This window comes from Petaurus breviceps, unplaced genomic scaffold (genome assembly GCF_028583685.1).
Source record: "Petaurus breviceps papuanus isolate PSGF00001 unplaced genomic scaffold, PetGlider_PUasm1.0 77, whole genome shotgun sequence".
Classification (NCBI taxonomy): Eukaryota; Metazoa; Chordata; class Mammalia; order Diprotodontia; family Petauridae; genus Petaurus; species Petaurus breviceps.
This window is the reverse complement of record NW_027186492.1, coordinates 4,812,324-4,833,541: the sequence shown is the minus strand read 5'-3', so window position 1 is coordinate 4,833,541 and position 21,218 is coordinate 4,812,324. Positions and strand designations below refer to the sequence as shown.

Here is a 21,218-nt window from a genome sequence, read left to right as displayed (position 1 = left end):
AATTATAAGAAGCCTTTTCCGAACATTTATGTGTACATGCACTATAGATAAAGCCTTTGAGATAGCAGCTTCCTTGCTTTCTATATTAATCATGAATTCCACATATTCCTTAAAAGTCTTTGTTTCTTCAGAATACAAACTGTTTCAATAAAATATTTAAAGAAGGAGGGAAGGCATGGAGGATAATTTTCAGAGACTGAGAGTTCCAGGGTCTGAGTTGAAATAGAGTACACAGCTGTTCATCATGGTGACAGGTCAGTAACTGAAGCAAATGACCTCATAATCAGCCAGGATTCATCACATATCCAGAAATAAATTGCAGTTGTACTAATTCACATTTCTCTGTGTTTCATAAAGCACTTTCATCACAGAAATTTTATGAAGCTATAGAGGGTTATTAGGATTGAAGGACTTGTCCTATGATACCAGCTATTTAATTGTCCAAGCAAGATTCGAATCCGAGGCCAGTGCTCTCTCTACTATGGCAAGTGCCTTGTCTGTTTTGTCTTGAGTTTCACAATTACCAGTTTACTCTTTTGAAGGCATAGTTTAAAGTTGTTCTGAGAAAGCATAAAACAAGTGTTTGACAATTGTGTTTTCATGCATCCTGGTGTTAAATTAAAACCATGGAAATTTGGAGATAGCTTTATGATATGAATGAATGTGATTTTTACCAAAATATGTATGATACTTGCTGAATTGCTTATGCTATGTTGACCTCTTTCCTTAAAACTCTGTTTCAAAATAAAGGAAAACTTCATAGTGTAGTGTCTGTTTGGGAACTCTAAAGGAATCATAAAATCATAGATTTTTGTAACTGAAAGGGATCATCTACTGACCAATCCTCTCATTTTACAGATGGAGAAACTGAGGCCCAGAGAGGTAGAATGATTTGTCCAAGACCAAAGTAGCAGAGCCAGGATTTGAGCTTAGCTTCCCTGACCAAAATCTGGTGCTTTTTGCGCTATCATCCCCCAAGGACATTGCATCCCTGACTAGCTCTTTCTCTGACTTGAGGAGACCACTTGCTTCTTTTCCCAACTCATGCACAAGTGAGACAGCTCCCTTAAAGGTGACAATTTTATCCACAGATATTCATGATTACTGGTTTTGTTCTCTCAAAGACTTCTCTTAAAGTTGTTCTGAGAAAGGATAAAAGAAGTGTTGAAGAGACGAGAGTGTGTGTATAGTGAATTCTTAGTAAACTTCTCTTGAATTCTCTTAATCAAAATCAGACTAAATCAGGAAGTCACTAATTAGTCATGAATAATATTCTGGCAGGGAAGTGAGCTATAAGCTGCAGAGGGTGAGCCATGTTCATTGTCTGACCTCTGTATCTTTTTTTTTTTAACACCTTTCAATAGAATAGGAAAGATTCCAGCCCAATTGTTTATGGATTTATGCACAGCTAGAATGAGTCAACATGTGAGGAAGGAAAAGCTGAAAAGAAATAAGAAAAAGATGGGTTCGTTATTTTAGGAGTTTTATAGAATTAGGCCTAGTCTTCAAGGCCTTTCCATTTTAATAATACCTGGGAGTATACATCTGGCATTGAGCCAGACTCATTCAGTTGTGGTAGTTACTTCCTGGTTTTAATTTAGACATTTTGGGGGAAATGCATGAACCTTTCACACACAAGTTTGTGCTATTCCTCCAGCTAAAATGTCTACTTTTTGGTGATATTTTTTAAAATGTGGCAAATAATATAAATGTGCTGATGAAAATATGCATGTATGTATATATATGTGAGAGTATGTTCTCTATGTACACATGTACATGTACATATATCAGGGCCCATATGGGTAGAAAATAACATATTTGCAGAGAAGCAGTTTTCAAACGACCAGATGGATCCCACTCAAGCTTGGGCCATGTGGTGGCAGGAAATCTCATTTGGGGTCTTCACCATGTGAATGCTTAATTAATGTATTTAAAGAAAGAAAGAAAAAACCAGTAGGAAGTTAGTAGTAGCTGGTTTAAAAAACCATCTGCTATCATCTGCAGCTGCAGTGTGAACAACACAGCATATATGAGAATGAGAGTGGAAAAGGGTCACTGACATAGGAGTGAACATTCATTTGTGTTGATTTCCTGTATCTTGCTCCAGCTTCTCTGTATCCTAAGAAATGTCCTGTATCTTTTCCCCTGGGCTGAGTTTTGTCAGTGTGGTGCCCACAAAAGGCAAGGAGCTTAGGAATCCAGGCACTGGGAAGGATGTCAGCCAATGCCAAGATAAATGCCCTCACACGAAAGATACAACTAATTGCTGCCTGCCTGAGGCTTCCTAATGAAGCCGTTCCCTTTTCCCTAAGGATGTGCCTCATTCAGAGGTCATACTCTCCCACATAATGGTGCCCAATCAAGAAATATTTCAAGGTCGACCCTTGAATAAGTCTCAGGGGACCAAAAAATGCCAAGTTTTTTTTTCCATTGGACCCCCTTGCTTTAGGGCCTAATCCTCCCCTTCTCCCCATTATTGCCAACACACTGAATTCGTGTTTTTCATTTCTAGGAATACATTCATCTATATAAGAATGTGTCTTTGAAGTCCGTGTTGATTTGTGACCTGCCTGTCTTGGGTTCCACTCTTTTTTTTTTTTAAAGCAATTGGGGTTAAGTAACTTGCTCAAGGTTACACGGCCAGTTATTTCTGGGTGTGGTGCTAAGTATCTGAGCCCGGATTCGATTCCCCAGGTCATCCCGACACTGGGGCCGGTGCTCTTACTCGCTGTGCTACCTGGCTGCCCCTTGTGTCCCACTCTTGGTCATTCAGTTTGAGTATCCAGGCCTTTGAGCTGATAGAATTTAAGTTCCTTCAGGGCAGGGACTATTTCTTTTCTTTTTTGTCTTTGTATCCCTGGTGCCTAGCATAGTTCCTAGGACATTTGTTCCTTTTGTTCTATCATTTTAATCATGTCCAACTCTTTATGACCCCATTTAGGGTTATCTTAGCAAAGATGCTAGAGTGGTTTGCCATTTTCTTCTCCAGCTCATTTTACAGATGAGGAAACTGAGGCAAACAGGATTAAGTGACTTGCCCGGGGTCACACAGCTAGGAAATGTCTGAGGCCAGATTTGCACACTGGAAGATGAGTCTTCCTGATTCCAGGCTCAGCATTCTATCTACCGTACTACTTAGCTACTCTATCCTAGGACACATTAAACCCTTAATAAAGGACCTTTTGTCCTTTATTGTCCTTATTATATGTTTGCCATTTGGTTATGATGGTACCTAATATAACCCTGAACCAGGAGATATAAAGGAACATGGAGAGGTGTTGAAGTTTGTAGTAGATTTGATGGAAGAGACATTTAATAGCTGTTATTTATAGTTAAGCAGCTATGTGACGAAGTAGATAGAGCACTGGGCCTAGAGTCAGGAAGACCTGAGTTCAAACCCAACCTCAGAAACATTAGCTATGTGACCCTGGGCACTTAACCATGTCTGACTAAATTTCCTCATCTATAAAATGAGCTGGAGAAAGAAATGGCAAACCACTCCAGTCACTTGGCCAAGAAAACCCCAAATGGGGTCATGAAGAGTTGGACACGACCGAAAACCAACCCAAACAATTTCTAGAGCGCTTTGAGGTTAGTGAAGCTCTTATCTCATTTGATCCTCACAACAATTCTGTGAAGTAGGTGCTAGAATTAGCCCCATTTTGCAGATAGGGGTACTGAGGCTTGTCGATTTTAAGTACATGCTTAGGGTCACACAGCTAATAACTGCCCAAGATGGGATTCTGGCCGAGGTCTTCCTGATTCAAAGTCAGCACACTATCCACTCTGCCTTGCAGTCCCTCTGGGGGCTATTTGAAACTTAATAGCTGAAATGACATTTTAGAATCATCTAGTGATTGGGGTCTAACTATAATAATGATTTACATTTGCAAAGACTTTGTGGTTTGGAAAGGACTTTCACCTATGTAACCTCATTTGGTCCTTACAAGTCCATGAGTGGGGCAGCTTTCCAGATGGTTACCGCTAATAACTGGAATCCTCGAATGTATACAGTACCTTTCTAATAAGGAGATCTGATAAAATACATTCTTATTTGTTCTTTATTATCATCTCTTTGCACTGGCATTTCTTTTACAAAGGGGGAAACGAACATAGGAAGAGGTAAAATGCCAAAGTCAGCCTATGAGGCACTGACAGAACTAGAGCTGGGACAGGGTCATTCCCAGGCTATTGTCCCATTGGCCATAATTTATTTGGGGTTCCAAATTTTCACTAGCTTCACTGGGAATTTGGAGTTTTACCTACAGAATGAATTGGTCCTTTCAGATGTGGGAGTAACCAAGTTAAATGTCCCTTCAGGCTCTACCACTATCTGTAATCCAATGCTAAATCTGTGATCCAATGGCACGCAGCAAATGCTAATGATTGATTTATAAGATGATTCAAATAGAGAATTGTATCTATAATGCTTATTGAGAGTATTTTAAGTAGTCATTCTGACCCTATGCCACTGTCTGTATGGCATTAAACAAATTGACTTCTCAGTGCCTGGCATAAAGTAAGTGTTTAATAAATGATGATTTTCCTCATCTGTCTTCTTTCTGGGCCTCAGTTTCCTCATATGTAAAATGGTGCAGTTAAGCTAGATAATCTCCAAGGTCTTTCCAGTTCTAAATGTCCATGATTCTCTTAATACTATTTACCTTTGGGGCGGCCAGGTGGCTCAGCGAGTAAGAGCACCGGCTCCAGTGTTGTGATGACCTGGAGATCGAATCCCGGGCTCAGACACTCAGCACCACACCCAGAAATAACTGGCCGTGTAACCTTGAGCAAGTTACTTAACCCGGATTGCTTAAAAAAAAAATACTATTTACCTTTTCACTTGTGAGCACACTTAAATGGTAGGTACCACATCTGACCCACCCTGCGGTAGTAGTTAACTGGGATTAGCAAGAAGGGAAATACAGGATTTAGGAATGACCCACAAATTTACAATTCATAAACCGATGAAACATAGAAAAGTAGGAAATAAAGGCAGAAGCCAAAAGTGAGTTAAGAGACATATACAGATTGTATCACCAGCTCCATGGCCCATTACTTGCCCATTGTACCAGGTCAGGGCATATGGCACACGTTCTTTTTTTTTTACTTTTTATTTTATTTTTAGAGAATTGGGGTTAAGTGACTTGTTCAGGGGCACACAGCTAATAAGTATCTGAGTCCACATTTGAACTCAGGTCCTCTTGACTCTGGGAGCCCCACACTTTCTTCTTCCTTCTCTTCTACCTCCTCCATACTTCTACCAAATCATGTACACTGTCCACAGCAAAGATCTCTCTAGTTACACCACTAGCCCTTTATTCGTGCCTAGAAAGCATTTAAAACCTACTCGTCTAAATAGAGGTTCCTAAACCTAATCTATATCTAAGGGTGTTTTCAGTAGCCCAAGAAGTGCCAAAATCCCCCCCCCACAAAAAAAAGAGGCTAGAACAAATTCACATTATTTTGTTTTCATTTTTTAAACAATGGGCAACATTTTTAGGAAAGAGGAAATATCACCAAATCAAACAGTCAGCAAGTGCAAGAAGGTTCAGGATGACTACTTAAAATACTCTCAATAAGCATCAGTTCCTGCATTATAGATACAATTCTCTATTTGAATCATCAGATAAATCAATCATTAGCATTTACTAAGCATTTGCTGTATGCCACTGGATCACAGATTTAGCATTGGATTACAGATTGAGAGGGACTTTAGAGGTTGTCTAATCTAACTCTCTCATTTTGCAGATGAGAAGACTGAGACCCAGAAAAGTTAAGTGACTTGCCCAAGGTCACACAGATATTAAGTGTCAGGAGTGGGACTTGAACCCAGGATCTTTCAGCTCCTAATCAAGAGTCATTTGGATTCAGCTTCATAAGACATAGGCCATGGTGAAATTTGATGCCTTCGTTTTCCCTGTATTCTAATTTAGCATTGACTTTTTTTTCCCAGGGTGGGTAGGTGGTACAGTGAATAGAACATCAGCCCTGGAGTCAGGTGGACCTGAGTTCAATTCCAGACTCAGACACTTAACACTTACTAGCTGTGTGACCTTGGGCAAATCTCACTATATTGTGCAACTTTCAATGCAGTAGACTCTTGGTTTTTGAATTATTTAGATAATAATATTTAACGATTCATCTTTAGCATCTTCAACTATATCTTTCAGCAGTGATTTTTAAAAAGTAATTCAGATGGTAGCAAGTACTATCAAAAGTTATACTCTTATAATAGAAAAACAGGAAGGATAAACAGTGGTTGTCAAGTGCTAGCAAGTCTTATTTTTTTTTCTATATTTGGTTTTCCATTGTTGGTGCTCTGTGTCGAGGCATGTCAAGTGGCTAAAATAACATTCCCTAGGCTTTGTGAGGGGGAATGGGATGAAGCCAGCAGTCAATCAATCAAAAGTTCCCCATGTGAAAAAAAAACCAAAAACATCATGATGCCTCTGTATGGTTACTCTTTTGTTTCTCTGCCTTCCTACAGCTAGGATCCCTGCCCTTGAGAAGCACAGCTTTTACATCTGTTGATTTTTATTTAGCTCTCAATGTCTCAGGGAAGTGCATACATCCTACACACTGGCCATGGCCAGTGATGAGCCCAGAGGATGTATCTGTTTACTTCTTTCATTAATTTTCATTGTGCCAGCAAGAACATAGTCCATTTTACTTTGATAGTACTGCCCATAAGCCACTGTCATTGTCTTTTTCTGTCATTGCTATCCTGATTTTCATCTTCTCTTGCTTTAGGTGCTTGCTTGACTTGTATAGCATATTACTGCATAGAGTTCAAGGTGTTAGCTTTGACCTGGAACATTTCTGAATATGCTCTAACAATGGAAATTTATAGGAAAGCAGAAGTATTAGGGAAGGGTGTTACTTCTCCTCTGTCGGCACAGACACAGCCACCTAATTATAGTGCAAAAAAACTACATTACTACTTTGTCTCAGTGTATAAACTACATTCGGGGACATAATCACAGGTAAGGTCTGGTTACTCCCTTTGTACAGGTTAGCTATCCCAGTAGGACTTTGATAGTTGGTTGACCATTATTTCAGCCTCTAGAATAGGTAGAGTAAAAAAATAAGCTTTTTGTTGCTTAGTAACCATAAGAATGAGTCCCAGAAAAAATCTTTTCTGTCCAGGGCTCACATCCATCCCTTTATTCTTGTTCAAAAGTGTGTTCTCATTCCTCAATTCAATCACTTCCCTGTATTCTATTCCCAGGATTTTCCCAGAACCCTCCTCTGTGTATCTCCTGTATTCCCTTTTGTCCTGTGTTTAGGGTGGCATAGAACTCACATCTGCTATTTTAGATTTCTTTGTCCCCAGAGCAAACATTAATATGAATATTAGTAAAACCAAAAATCTGCTCAAATACCTTTAACAAATTTGTATTACCAGCTGAATGAAGTTTGGACTTCTTGCCCAGTGTTCAAGGCCATCCGTGATCTAGCTGCAGTCTAAATTTTCCAGCCTTTCACTAGTCTGTAGAGGGCAGACAAACTGGATTACTCACTGTTCCCTGAACACAGCAGCATGCTTTCCTCCCTGGGTGCCTCTGTTCTTGTTCTTCCTTCGGTCCATTGTGAATGCCCTCCCCAGCTGCAGTTAAGCATGACCCTGAGCTTGCAAACCTGAACTTGGGAAGGATAGTAGCTCCCCCTCCAAAAGGACCTTTTATTTACTTATCTTTGTACATGTTATATCTGCTCATGGGGAAGGCAGCCCATGCAGGAGGTAACTGCAGTCAGTCAGACACGAAGGGCCAGTGGCCCTTGGGCTGCAGGAGCAGAGTCGATGATGATACATCTTCTTTAATGTTGCTGCTAATAAAACCACATCATTTTCTGACGTGGAGCCATTTGACAGTGCCCAGGAATTTATGGCAACAGCTTTCTATTTTGAGTCTTTTAATAGCTATGGCTGCTGAGGAGACAGACCAAAGTACCTGCTGAGAGAGAACAGGAGAGGGGAGGATATGATGGCTCTTCTTCCTCAGCTGAAAATAATTTAGTATTTGGGTTTAGAAAAGGATAAGCCCCCAAAGCACTGTGTGTACTAAGTGTTTTACTACTCTATCTCAGCTGAAAAATAACTATAAAAAAATACCAGTAACGACACTTTAAAATAATAGATTGTAGCATAGTAGAATATCTTGGAGCTTCATTTTAATAATGGCCTTGAGGGTGATGGGGGTCTTTCATGTTACTTGGCAAAATAGTATTCTGTTAAGGCTCTCCCAATCTTAGGACTTGATGGGTCATCTAATGGGGAATTCTGCTCTATAGCATTCTGAATACAATCAATAGAGCACCAGCCCTGGAGTCAGGAGGACCTGAGTTCAAATTTAACCTCAGACACTTGACACTTACCAGCTGTGTGCCCTTGGGCAAGTCACTTAACCCCAAATGCTTTGCCTTCTCCCCTCAAAAAAAAAAAATATATATATATATATATATTCTTTTCTGATATTTCATTAAGAAACCCCTCCAGGAAAGTTTTGGGGCAACTTGCTGTATGCCAAACTTTACAATCTAGGTCGATAATATAGTATACTCCCTAAAGTCTTTGCTCCTAAGAGAGAACAGGAAAGGGTCAGATGTTATAGGGCTTATTCCCCCACCCACTTCCTCATTCTGAGCTTTTGCTTCTGCCTGTACAAGCCCGAAAGGTAAAGGGGAGCCAAAAAGTCAACAGGTGAGGTCCCAGAACAGAAAGGTTTTTCTGAGGGACCTCACTGGGAGACTGTCACCTCTTAAGCAGTTACATGTAGTTTGACCAAATGGAAGGATGTTGTTTAAAGTCTATAGACTGTTTGTTGTCTTCCCCATTAGACTGTGACCTTCCTGAAGGCAGGGACTGTCCTTTTCCTCTTTCTGTATCCCCAGCACTTAGCATGGTGCCTGACATATAACATGAACTTAATAAATGTTTATTGATTGATTGACTTGAGGCTTTCAGTGAAGAGACAGGGCTGGCAAATAGAGATATGTCTGTCTCTTCTCATCTTCTCATCCAAGATCCAGGATCTTCAAAACTTCCTTCCAGGTTGCCTCACTTATCCCCCCTCACTCTTGGCCCCTTGGAATTCTAATGAAGTTCCTAACAGCTATCATTTTGAATCAAAAGCTAGACCCTCTCCTTTAGTAAAATGAATTATTATATTTCAGCAGGACTAATCAATAGGTAATTAAGTTTTATAATCTTAAGGTCAATCTTATTTGAGGGGTGGGCTAGAAGAAAGGGCAGAGAACTGTCATTGAAAAACAGTTTTTAAGCAGACCTTCTGTAAGGCAGAGGCCCAAGATTAGTAGCCCTGGTGATACTAGTTTGTGATGATTTATAAAGCAGAGAAAGGTATAGTGGAGAGAATGCTGACTTTGGGGTCAAGGCCTGGGTTTAAGTCCTGATTCTGACATATACTAGATGTGCGACCATGCGTGACCATGGACAAATCACTTAACTTCTCCCAGAGCCCCATGTAACTGCCTTAGCATCTCTCTAGAACTATAAGCTACAGTTGAGTTGCCAGTCTGCTTTGACAGTGGTATTCTCTTACATCAATAAAATCTCAATTCTGCTCTTCCCTTCTCTCCCTGCTCCCCCCACCCCAAAAAAAAGAATCATAATTTGTAATCTCTCTTCTGGAAAGAGGTAGTAAAAAAAAGAGGTAGAGAATTATAAACTCAGTATAACTCAATTTCCATCTTTTTATCTCAGGTACATGCTTACATCATCAGCTACCTGAAGAAGGAGATGCCGGCAGTATTTGGAAAGGAGAACAAGAAGAGAGAGCTTATCAGCAGGTTGCCAGAAATCTATCTCCAACTGCAGCGAGAGTACCAGATTTCAGCAGGCGATTTCCCTGAGGTCAAATTGATGCAGGTATCATAGGGCCAAAGGGCTAATCTTTGGTGGCTATCTGTTTCTGTGCATGAGATCCATATGGTTTACCTCAGGGCCAAGAAAAGCATGAAAGTACCCTATGTGTCCTTGAAAATAAGGTAAAAGCTTAGCAATTCTTTAAACCTACTGATTCTTTAAACCATTTTTCCCTCTCTTTGGGCAGTGCAGAAGCAGCCAAAATAAATGAGCTTTCTGAATTGTCCACAGTGTGACTATCTGTGCCAAGGTATGAGAGAAGGCAGGTGGGCAGCCCTCTTGGGCTCCATCGAAGGACCTTGTCTTGACTTTGAACTGGTGCCTTGCTGGTCTTCCTTGATGGGGAAGAATGGGGAGCTCTATCCCTGTAGCTGCCCTGGTAAAATTGAATGCCTTATATTCTAGTAATTGACTTCCAGACTGCCAGCTCAAGGAGCTGAATCATAGCATTTAGAGCCACGTAGCAATCTGTGTGATTCACACACTGCAGGTGACTTCTTGCTTGTTGGACTCTCAGAGGCTAGATGACAAATAGCCCAGCAAGTCATTCGGCCTGACCCTTCTGCCAGCCAGCACCGATCTGCTGGGATTAGGTATTGCGTCCAAACTCAATGCAAAAGCCACAACAATAGCCAGTGTTTATATAACACTTGATCAAGCATCATTAAGTTTGATCTTCATAATCATCCTGCAAGTTAGATGGTATAAACAGTATCATCCCAATTTTTCAGAAGAGGAAATTGAGTTAAGTAGCTAGCTAAACCAGCTAGGTGGCACAGTGGATAGAGTACCAGTTCTAGAGTCAGGAAGACCTCAGTTCAAATCTGGCCTCAGAGAATAGCTCTGTGACCCTGGGCAAGTCACTTAACTCCCTTTGCCTCAGTTTCCTCATTTGTGAAATGAGCTAGAGAAGAAAATGGCAAACACTTCCAATATCTTTGCCAAGAAAACCCCAAGTGGGGTCACAAAGAGTTGGACATGACTGAAACACAACAGCAACAAACTTGCTAAATCCAAATTCGTGGTGGCTAATAAGTGGCTGAGCTGAGACTTAGACCCAGGTCTTCTGATAAGGAGGCTCTCTCCACTCCATTAGACTGGGTTGCCTTATGTCAGTCATTGTTACTTGATTCAACAATGTGCTCCTCCCCCCACCTCTGCCTCTTAGTTTTACCTAGCTCCCCTCAAAGCTCAGTTCAGTTCAAGCACCTTGTAACAATCTCATACAAGAGAGTGGTTAATCTGAGGGCCATCCAACAGAATTAGAGCTAAAGGAACCCCATGTAGTCCACACCTCTGGTTTTAGAGAGCAGGAGAGTGAGGACTAGGTAGGGGATGGCAGGGCTAGGATTTAAAGTCAGATACTCTGACTCCAAATCTGTCATTCTTTCTACTGGGAGTTTAAAGAAATTCTTCCATAATATGAAAAATCCCATCATCTTAATTGTTACTGTTCAATCCTGTCTGACTCTTCATGACCCCATTAGGGGTTTTCTTGGCAGAAATACTGGAGTGGTTTGTCATTTCCTCCTCCAGCTCATTTTACAGATGAGGAAACTGGGGCAAACAGGGATAAGCGACTTGCTTAGGGTCACAGCTAGCAAGTGTCCAAGGTCAGATTTGAACTCAGGAAGATGATGAGTCTTCCTGATTCCAGGCCTGGTACTCTGTGTACTATGGCGCCACCTAACTGCCCAAAACTTTGACTACTTTCACCTTACCATTTTCAATTTGATGGGTGTGAGATGAAATCTCAGAGCTATTTTGGTGTGCATCTCTTTCCTTAGTGATTTGAAGCATTTTCATATGGTTGTTGCTAGCTTAACATTTCTTCTTATTAGACCTGTTTGGAACAAAGTTCTGTTTACTAGAACTGGACTGAGATGAAAGAGGCTTGGGGAGGTTCTGGCAGTCCAGTGCTGAGTCGGGGCAGGAGCAGAGAAATTGCTGAAGACTCCTAGAAGAGAGGGAGGGAGGAGAGTGCCCTGAGGAGGCCTGATGGGAGAGAACCATATCCCTATGTTCCGTGTACTAAAAATGATCATGAGAATGATACCTTACATTTGTGTGGCATTTTTACAGTATCAAACATAGGATCCTAGATTTATAACCAAAAGGAAACTTAGAGGTCCTTGAGTCCAAACCCTTCATTTCACATATGAAGAAAATGAGGTACATAAAAGGTTGAGTAACTTGCCCAGGCTTACAAAGCCCAGTAAGCTAAAGGGTTTTTTGGGAGGGTTGTCTGGGTTTTTTTTTAGCCTGTTAAGTGTATCCTTCTATAAAAATGGGGTTCTCACTTCTCTCTCCTCTGTAACGAGGAATGGCCAACATCAGCTGGTCAACAGCAGTTTTCAGACAAGCTTAGAAGAGAGAAATGATATCTAGGATTTGAACATTTGTTGGGGGGGTTCTCATTTTTATTGATATCTTTTGTTTGTGGTGGTGGTGGTGTGGTTGTTCAGTACCATACCCACAGATCCCACTTCTGAAAGAAGGGAAGGAGATTCATTTTCTGTGAGCCTAAGCTTGGTCAGTACACAGAGCTGAAAATTTATTTTGAAGACATTTTCAAAGGAGATTCAGTCCTAGCAGGGGCTTTAGAGGTTATCAAGTCCAATCCCCATCATCTTGCAGATGGGAAAGTGAGGATCACAGAGATCAAGCGATTTGTCCAGAGTCCTAAGTGCCAAAGCTCAAATTTGAACCAATTCTTCAGACTCCAAATCTGGGGCTCTTGCTCTTACTCTAGACGTCTAAGGCGGACAAAGGGCTTAATTTGTGACCTTATTAGCAAGTTTTTCAAACTTACTTTAGATTTACTGCATGGATGTGTCAACCCCGCAGAATGCAGGAAAATATATGACTAATGAATTATGCTGATGCCTGGAAACTGGACTTTGAATCACTTAGGAGAGCTTTGAAAAGCAAGCCAATGTGCACATTTCAACAGCAGGGGGCAGCAGAACTGTATCTTTTGATCTAAATGTTAAGTCTTCAGGTTTGAAAGGCTCTGCTTCCCACCCTGTCCCGCCTCCTTAAACCCACCACCACCCTCCCCCGAAGGGTTGAAAATATACCTTCATTTCTTTGTAAAAGTACATTTCTGGAGGACTATGGGTGTGGAAAATTGCACATACTGTCAGACCCAGAAAATTGCATATATTGTCAGACCTCATAATGTGTTGGTTTTTGCTCAAATGCTTTTTTTTAAATATTCTTTTTTAGTCTTTGTTACAAGGGGTGGATGACTGGAGGGGCAAGGATATATTTGGAAATGAAAGGGATTTTTAAAAGAATAATTAAAGAAAAGAAATGCTGTTCTAACTAGGTATTATGTAGGATTCAGAATTTCAGAGCAAAAAAGAAACTTCAGAGATTTAGTCTGGTCTAGCACTTTCATTTTATAGATGGGGAAACTGAGGCTCAAAGCATTCACAGACTAACATGGGTACCTGTCTTCTTACCCTAAGGTTGTGGTGAGACACATGGCCCCATCTTACCCAGAAAGTACAAAAGGTCATGGTTATTACATGAGGCTTATCTTTCCTCTAGATTAGGAAAGGACAGAAAACAGAAGTTTAAGTTAAGAAAAAAGTTGACTTTTGTTTCTTAGGGAGCTCATTCTCCTAAAGCATAGATAGGTCATACCATATCACTCCACCACTCAAGAAATCCCCTTTACCTAAGACTCAATGACAAATGCTTCTATTTACCATGGAAAGCCATTCCCAGCCTGGTCCCACCCTGCCTTTCTAGGTTTATTAGTCACTAATATCAGCTGTGCATTTTACACTCTGGCCAAAATGGACTTGCTGCTCCTCACACATGAAGTCACATCTCTTAATGCCGTGTCTTTGCATAGCCCTGCCTGCTGTCATGTACTCCCTTATTACCTACGCCTCTTACAATCCCTAGTTTTCTTCAAAGCTTAATTCAGGCACCATTTTTTCTTTTTTTTTTTTTAAGCAATTGGGGTTAAGTAACTTGCTCAAGGTTACACAGCCAGTTATTTCTGGGTGTGGTGCTAAGTATCTAAGCCCTGATTCGATCCCCAGGTCATCCCAACATGGGCCGGTGCTCTTACTCACTGAGCCACCTGCCCCCCCCCCCCAGGCACCATTTTCTACATGAGGACCTTCTCAGTCCTTGAAGCTAGGAATGCCTCCCCCTGCAAATGGCCTCATATTGACTTTGAATGTGAGAGTGTGTGTGTGTGTGTGTTATTTTCCCACAATAAACTCTAAGCTACTTGAGGTCTGGGACTTTCATTTTTGTCATTGTTTTCCCACTGCCTGGCACAGTGCCTCAAACATAGTAGGTGCTTAATCGATAGTTGCTTGATTGATGGCTTATAGGATCATAGATGTGGACAGACCCTATCCAACGCCTTCATTTTATGGATGAGGAAAGTGAGGGCCAAGGAGGTTAAACAACTTGTGCATGGTCACACATGAACACAGAAGACCCAAGTATTCTGTTTCCAGGGCATGGACTTTTCCCAGCATGCAAATTCTCATTGCATCGAACAGAACAAGAGAACAGATAAGTCTGACAAACTCGCTAGTGTGTACTCAGTCACTTCAATACTCAGCAAGCATTTATTAAGCACCTACTGTGTGCTGAGCACTATGCTGGGTGCTGGGGATACAAGTACAAAGAATAGGACATGTCCTACTTGCAAGGAGTTTACATTTTGTTTTGTTTTGTTTTTTGCTTTTTGGAGGGCAATTGGGGTTAAGCGACTTGCCCAAGGCCGCATGGCTAGTTTTTTTTTTTTAAGTGTCTGAGGTCACATTTGAACTCAGGTCCTCCTGACTCCAGGGCGGGTGCTCTATTCACTGTGCCACCTAGCTGCCCAAGGAGTTTACATTTTAACGGTGGAGACTAGTTCATATAGAAACATAGAATAAATGTAAGAAAAAGAAATACAAAGTAATTTGAGAGGGAGGGAACTAGCAAGATCAGGAAAGAAGTGTTGTTTGAGGTACATCTTGAAATTGAAGAGGGATTCTGTGAGTGAAGGTGAGGAAGGAAGGAATTCCAGGCATGAGGATCAGCCGGTGCAAAGGTATGGAGAGGGAGATGGCATTTTGTATGGGAGAAACAGCAATGACTAGTTCAAATGGGTCACAGAGTGCTGGAGGACCTGCAATGTCCAAAGAACCTTAAAAGATAGATTGATGAAGCGTTTTAAAAGCTAAACAGCAAACTCTGGGCTGTATCCTAGAGGCAACAGGGAGCCCATGGGAGTTGTTCAGAAAGGGAAATGACATAGTTAGATTTGCACTGAAGGAAAATCACTTTGGTAGCATTGTGGGGGATGGCCTGGAGACCAGTTAGCCGCAATGACGGTGATTCAGGTAAATGGTTATGAGGGCCTGAGCTAAGGTGGTAGCAGTGTGAGGGGAGATAAGGGCTCAGCTCTGGAGAGACGATATGCAGTACAGAATGATGCTGAGATTCCAAACCTGGGAGACTAGCAGAATCATGCTAGGCAAGAGGACAGTTTGGAAGAGAGTGGATTTAGGAGAGAAAGATAAAGATATTTCAAGTTTGAGATGCCTTTGGGACGTCTAGTTTGAAATACTCAGAAGGTTCTGCTGAGAAGAAGCAGAACCAGGAGAACGCTTTGCACCTTGCTGTAAAGAAGGCAGGAATAAAGCTCAGGGGAGACCCTGGGGCTGCAGAGACACAGTTGGGAGTGCTCTTTGTGGAAATGATCCTTCCAAAGGAAGAGTCTCTTTTGGAATGGGAGCTGCTAGGGGGCAGGAGCTGTGGCGGGCTTGTATATGAGGACCCAGGCAGTGGGGCAGTTAGGATCCATTTCCTTTCTGCTCTCCAGCATAGGAACTGTAGAAACTTCCTGCCTCCTGACTGCAAATAGCTGACATTTCCCCTCCACCAGCTGTCTCCATATTTGCCCTCCCCATATGTGTTCCCCTCAGGCCTGGGCTCCCTCCCTCCCGCTCCCCCCACCTGTCTGTCTGCTCCCCGATATGAAGGGATTCTTTTGTGTCAACTTCGCATCCCTGGGAAAAGGGGCTTGAGTGCAGTTTCTACAGAGATAGGGTAGGTGTGTGTATCCGCCCCAGAGGAATCTTAACTTGTTGGTCACCAAAGTCCTGGCATTTTTGTGTGGGCTCTTCTCCTTCTCCTCCTCCTCCTCCTCAGCTTGCTTGTTGATTAATGAAATGTCATGGCAAGCTTGTTTGTCTTTTTCAATTCTGCTTGACCATCCAGCATCGTTGGCAGAAAGGACCAGCCTACAGTTTCAGTTCTTAAGAAATGGGACAGAATAAATGTCCTCAGCAAAATGTAATCCCTTATGTAGGAGTCTTCGAGAGTTTTCAAGGAGGCTTGTTGTCTGATTATGGCCAGCATGGAGAGTTCTAGCCTCTCTCTACACTGGCCCACTCAAAAGACTAAGTCCAGTTTCCTCTGATGGGAAGGTTCCCCTCACCAGGAGCCATAACTAGGTCTTTTGTCTGGACCTGCTACTTAAATTGAGAAGCTTTATAAACTCTGATCCAACTTCTTTTTTTTTTTAATTAAACTAAATTCTTTCATAGAATTCTCTTCCATTTTCTGCTTTTACTTTGTCTGACTCCCTTAGCTCAATAGCTGATTCAACAGATAGAATGCTCAGTGACTGGAGTATTTTAATATCCCTGCCTCTGCCATAAATACCTTTTTGATGTGGTATCAAGGCTTCTAACTAGTCCCTTTGTGGAATTGTTAGTTTATAGCCCCTTTAGGATTATAAAGCTCAGTCAAACATTGAAGCTGAGATTGTTAGCTCACATTGTGAAAGGAAGCATTGATGTCTAATTATAAAAGCATGTGAGATTCTTCCTCCTCCCCTGCCGGTCCACCTTGGGATGGAGGAGGACCATGGGTGTCCAGTGCTCGTTATGGTTAGTTTTGTTTAACTGATTTCTCCCCGTTCTTGTTTATTGTGTGTTAGAAGGGACAACTTGCTGATTAGGAGGAAAGAATTTGGAAAAAAGGTGATGGAAAAACAAAATATACAGATGAAAAATATTTTAAGCAAGCTAGAAGGCATCTAAAACTGCTGTTTGTTTTTTTAAGCTAGGAAAAAAACAACTATGTGGACAGTTCTTTTCTCTTAGAATAATTTTACCCAAAATAAAGTTGACTCACCTAACTACAGTGACTCTGTCTTACCCTTTTTGGATGTGATTTAGTAGCATACCTGGACCGAAGGTAGAAAAACCTGAATTCTAGACCTCGTTCAGCCACTGACTTGGTAGGCAACGACCTTGGGATAAGCAACCTCTGACCTTCATTCCTCATCCATAAAATGGGGATAGTAATACTTCCTCTTCCTCCCTCCCAGGATTGTTATGATGTCCAAGTGAGAGAATAATGTGAGTGTTTTTAAGAATGTATAACCTACATATACAAAAATATTTATAGCAGCTTTCTTTGTAGTGTCCAAGAACTGGAAATTGAGGGGATGTCCAGCAATTGGGGAATGGCTAAACAAGATGTGATATATGAATGTAATGGAATACTATTGTGCTATAAGAAATGATGAACAGGCAGACTTCAGAGAAACCTGAAAAGACTTATATGAACTGATGCTGAGTAAGAGGAGAGCAGAACTAGGAGAACATCGTACACAGTCACAACCACAGTGTGAGGATTGATTTTGATAAACTTAGACCTTCTTAGCGATGCAAGGACCTAAAACAATTCCAAAGGACACGCGATGGAAAATGTCAACCACATCTAGAGAAAGAGCTATGGAGTCAGAATGCAGAGCGAAGCAGACTATTTTCTTTGTTGTTTTGTTTTATTTTGCTTTTTTTCTTTCTCATGTTTTTTTCCATTCGTTATAATTCTTCTATACAGCATGACTAATGTGAAAATGTTTAATAAGAATGTATGTGTGAAGCCCATATCCGATTGCAAACTGTCTTGGGGAAGAAGGGGGAGAAAATATAAAACATATGGAAGTAAATGTAGAAAATTAAAATTAAAAATAAATAATTTAATAAATTTTTGGGGAAAAGGAATATATAACAATATATAAACTTAGGTGATGTTATCTAACATCTCTAACATGCTGAAAACACTGCCTCTATTTAAAAAAATTAAGATATGTCTCAAGTAGCTTTAGTTTTGTTCATTAAAAAATAAATGTACATCGTGTTTGAAAATCATTTGAGCAGATGGGAAGGGCAGATTTGGGGTCCCCACTAGGGAGAAGGCTCTAGAAAACAAGCATGCATAAAGGTTTAAGTATTTGAAACTTGCTTTTAAAGAAAAGTCATTTCCCCAGGTCAGCCAGTGAACAGAAAAGCAATTATATTACCCAATCTTTGGAGAGTGTCTAAATGTCTCTGCAATTTGTCATTTGACAGGAGCAGTTGGAAAACTATGACTTTACCAAGTTCCACTCCCTGAAGCCAAAACTGATTGAAGCTGTGGACAACATGCTAACGAACAAGATCTCCTCCTTGATGAACCTCATCAGCCAAGAAGAACTCAACATGCCCACGCAGATGGTGCACGGTGGGGCCTTTGATGGGACCACTGAGGGGCCCTTCAACCAAGGCTATGGAGAAGGGGCCAAGGAAGGAGCTGATGAGGAGGAGTGGGTCGTAGCCAAGGATAAACCAGCCTATGATGAGCTCTTCTATACCCTGTCACCCGTCAATGGCAAGATATCTGGTATCAATGCCAAAAAGGAAATGGTGACCTCCAAGCTGCCCAACAGCGTCTTGGGCAAGATCTGGAAACTCGCAGACTGCGACAACGATGGCATGCTGGACGAGGAAGAGTTTGCACTGGCCAAACATCTCATCAAAATTAAATTAGATGGTTATGAATTGCCCAACAGCTTACCCCCTCACCTTGTACCTCCCTCCCACCGGAAGTCTCTCTCAAATATAGATTAGGAGACAAGAAGCAAAATGGAGGCCGCGTAGCAGAAAGATTTCTGGACTTGGAATCTGGAGATCTAGGATCTAGTCCTCAATTTGCCACTTTCTCAATGTGTGGCTCTGAGCAAGTTACTTCATTTTTTTTGGAACTCCATTTCCTTATCTTTAAAATAAGGAGGATGAATTAAATGACCTTTTCTGTTTCCTTCCAGCTCTAAAATTCAAGGGTTCTCTTCTGGGTCAGGGGTAGGGAAAGAATGAGAAGGGAGTAAAATTGTCCAATGGGTTATTCCGAAGCCTAGAGGAACCATGATATGAAATTGGGCATTGTGGTAACTCAACTCCACGTCGCTTTCTACTTGAACCACCAAAAACGCCATGTTCAGCAGGCCTTCTGCACACGCCCAGGTCTGTTTAGCGTGAGTCTATGATTTCTGTAGCTGCTTTTACCCTTCGCAGGTCACGGGGGGAGAGAGAGCGGGGTGGTCTTATTTATTTGGCTTCTGCCATCTTCAGGAAGAGACCAGGGATTGACTTCACAGTTGCCACACTGCCTGCTAACTCGAAGAAAGCTAATTCTTGAACCCTCAAAACCTAGATTTGAAAATGAGAAGTTTTCTTCATTTTGTGTACTCATATCCCTGCTCTAGGCCTAAAGGACCTGAGCACTCACCCTTGCCTAAGTGAGCACAGTCTGAAACAGCGGACCCTAAAATTAATTGAGACCATTTCTCCCTCGCCACCAAATCTATACTCAGTTAGGAAACTAAGGGGAACATTTCTCTAACCATAAGCAAGAATGCTAGCATAGGTTTGTAGTCAACAACTAGTTACTCCCATATGAAATACTTACAGGACCAGCATCAGTTTAAAATGTACCTGTCACATTTTGTGACAGCAGTCTGTCTTTGTTAGATGACCATCAGTGGAAGAGGTTATTCTCTGTAATGTCATAATGACATCATATAATGTTATAATAACTTAGAAGATTCAAGTTCCCACATCATCAGCTGGTGACAAAAGCTAATTACTGTTTTCTAAAAATCATGGATTTTTATTAATTTCAGTAAAAAGGTGGGGGTAGGGAATAAAAGCCTTGTTTCAAAGACACTAACAACTCTCTTTAAAAAGTCAGACATCGTATATAACCACGCCTTAATTCAGATGGGGTTTGCATTCAACCAAAAATGGTCTATTTGTCCCCTCTAATGTTCTCTGTTGTCCTATTCTCTCTGGACCTTTTGTCCAAACTCTTGTTTCAGGAGGGTAGTAGTAGTTACACCTCTGCATGGGGACCAGCATGGGGAAATCACCAGCCTGAGATTTTTAATTAGATGAAGACAGCAAAGGGTGAAGTCTATCTAGCCAAAGCCCCAACGATCATAGGAAGTCAATGAAATTATAATAGTCCTCATAACTCTTTCAGAGAAGCCAACTGGTCACCTCTTTGTCCCTTTGTCTTCCGAGGTACCAAAATAAAAAATATTCAAAGGAATCACTGTTTCTATTTGGAAGGGGTTTTGGATTGAGGTTTGTTTTGTTTTGTTTTGTTTTTTAAATCTCAATCCCCATACTCTAACTTTCTAAATTTGTTTATTTTAAAGGAAATTAAATATCTAACTATGCAAATTGTTGCCACTAATGAACTTCTAAAACACAATTTAGGTCAGCATTTATAATCCCTGTACTAAAATCAGAGTAAAAAGTATTTCCCCCCATTTCTGTGTGTGTGTTGGCCCAGTTCTTGGACCACAGCTGTGTTGTACTTAAGAACAAAATGGGGCAGGGAGGGAAGGGTATTAAATTGTTCAAAAGCTTACTCTAAAGTTTGCTGGATTCTCTATTTAGATTTATTTTTATTCTCTACTGTTCGACTGATTGTCATATATGTAAAAATACTTTTTTTCATATTCTTGAATATATGTGGACATACATGTATAAACTTTATACACAGATTGTGTATGTGTTTTTATGTATGTGTGTAAAAACAGCATAGTAAAGTCAACTTCACACTGGATTTCAAACAAGGTTTGAATCCCAGAACTTCTGAAAAGACCTTATTAACTTGTGACATTGGACACATCATTTCTTCAATGGAACTCAGTTTCTTCATCTGTAAAATGCAGAGGTTGAATCTAAATTATTTACAAAGCCTTTTCCAGCTTTAACTTTCTATCCCACATATGTTCCTGGGGGAAAAAAAATTAATTTGTGGGTTATCCAAGGCCAAAAACAAGGGTATTTTCTATCACAAAGGTTTTTTGTATTTTGTACAAAAAGAATCATTGTTTTCTGGACCATTGATAGTTGAGTGATAGCCCAGTAGAAAATATAAATGAATGAAAAGCATTTTTTATTAGGCACTTATAAGGGTAGCTAGGTGGCACAGTGGACAGAGTGCTGGGCCTGGAGTCAGG

The 21,218-nt window shown here is 41.0% G+C and overlaps 1 protein-coding gene across 1 annotated transcript in view; it reads left to right on the top strand.

Annotated features, from left to right (window-relative positions):
• Nucleotides 1–20,757, top strand: part of EHD4 (EH domain containing 4) — a 104,703-nt gene extending 83,946 nt beyond the window's left edge. The window contains exons 5-6 of the mRNA XM_069105818.1: nt 9,728–9,892; nt 18,280–20,757. Coding sequence (XP_068961919.1) covers nt 9,728–9,892; nt 18,280–18,816 — 702 coding nt within the window. The 3' untranslated portion in view covers nt 18,817–20,757. The remainder of the gene's footprint in view (nt 1–9,727; nt 9,893–18,279) is intronic.
• Nucleotides 20,758–21,218: the final 461 nt, after the last annotated feature.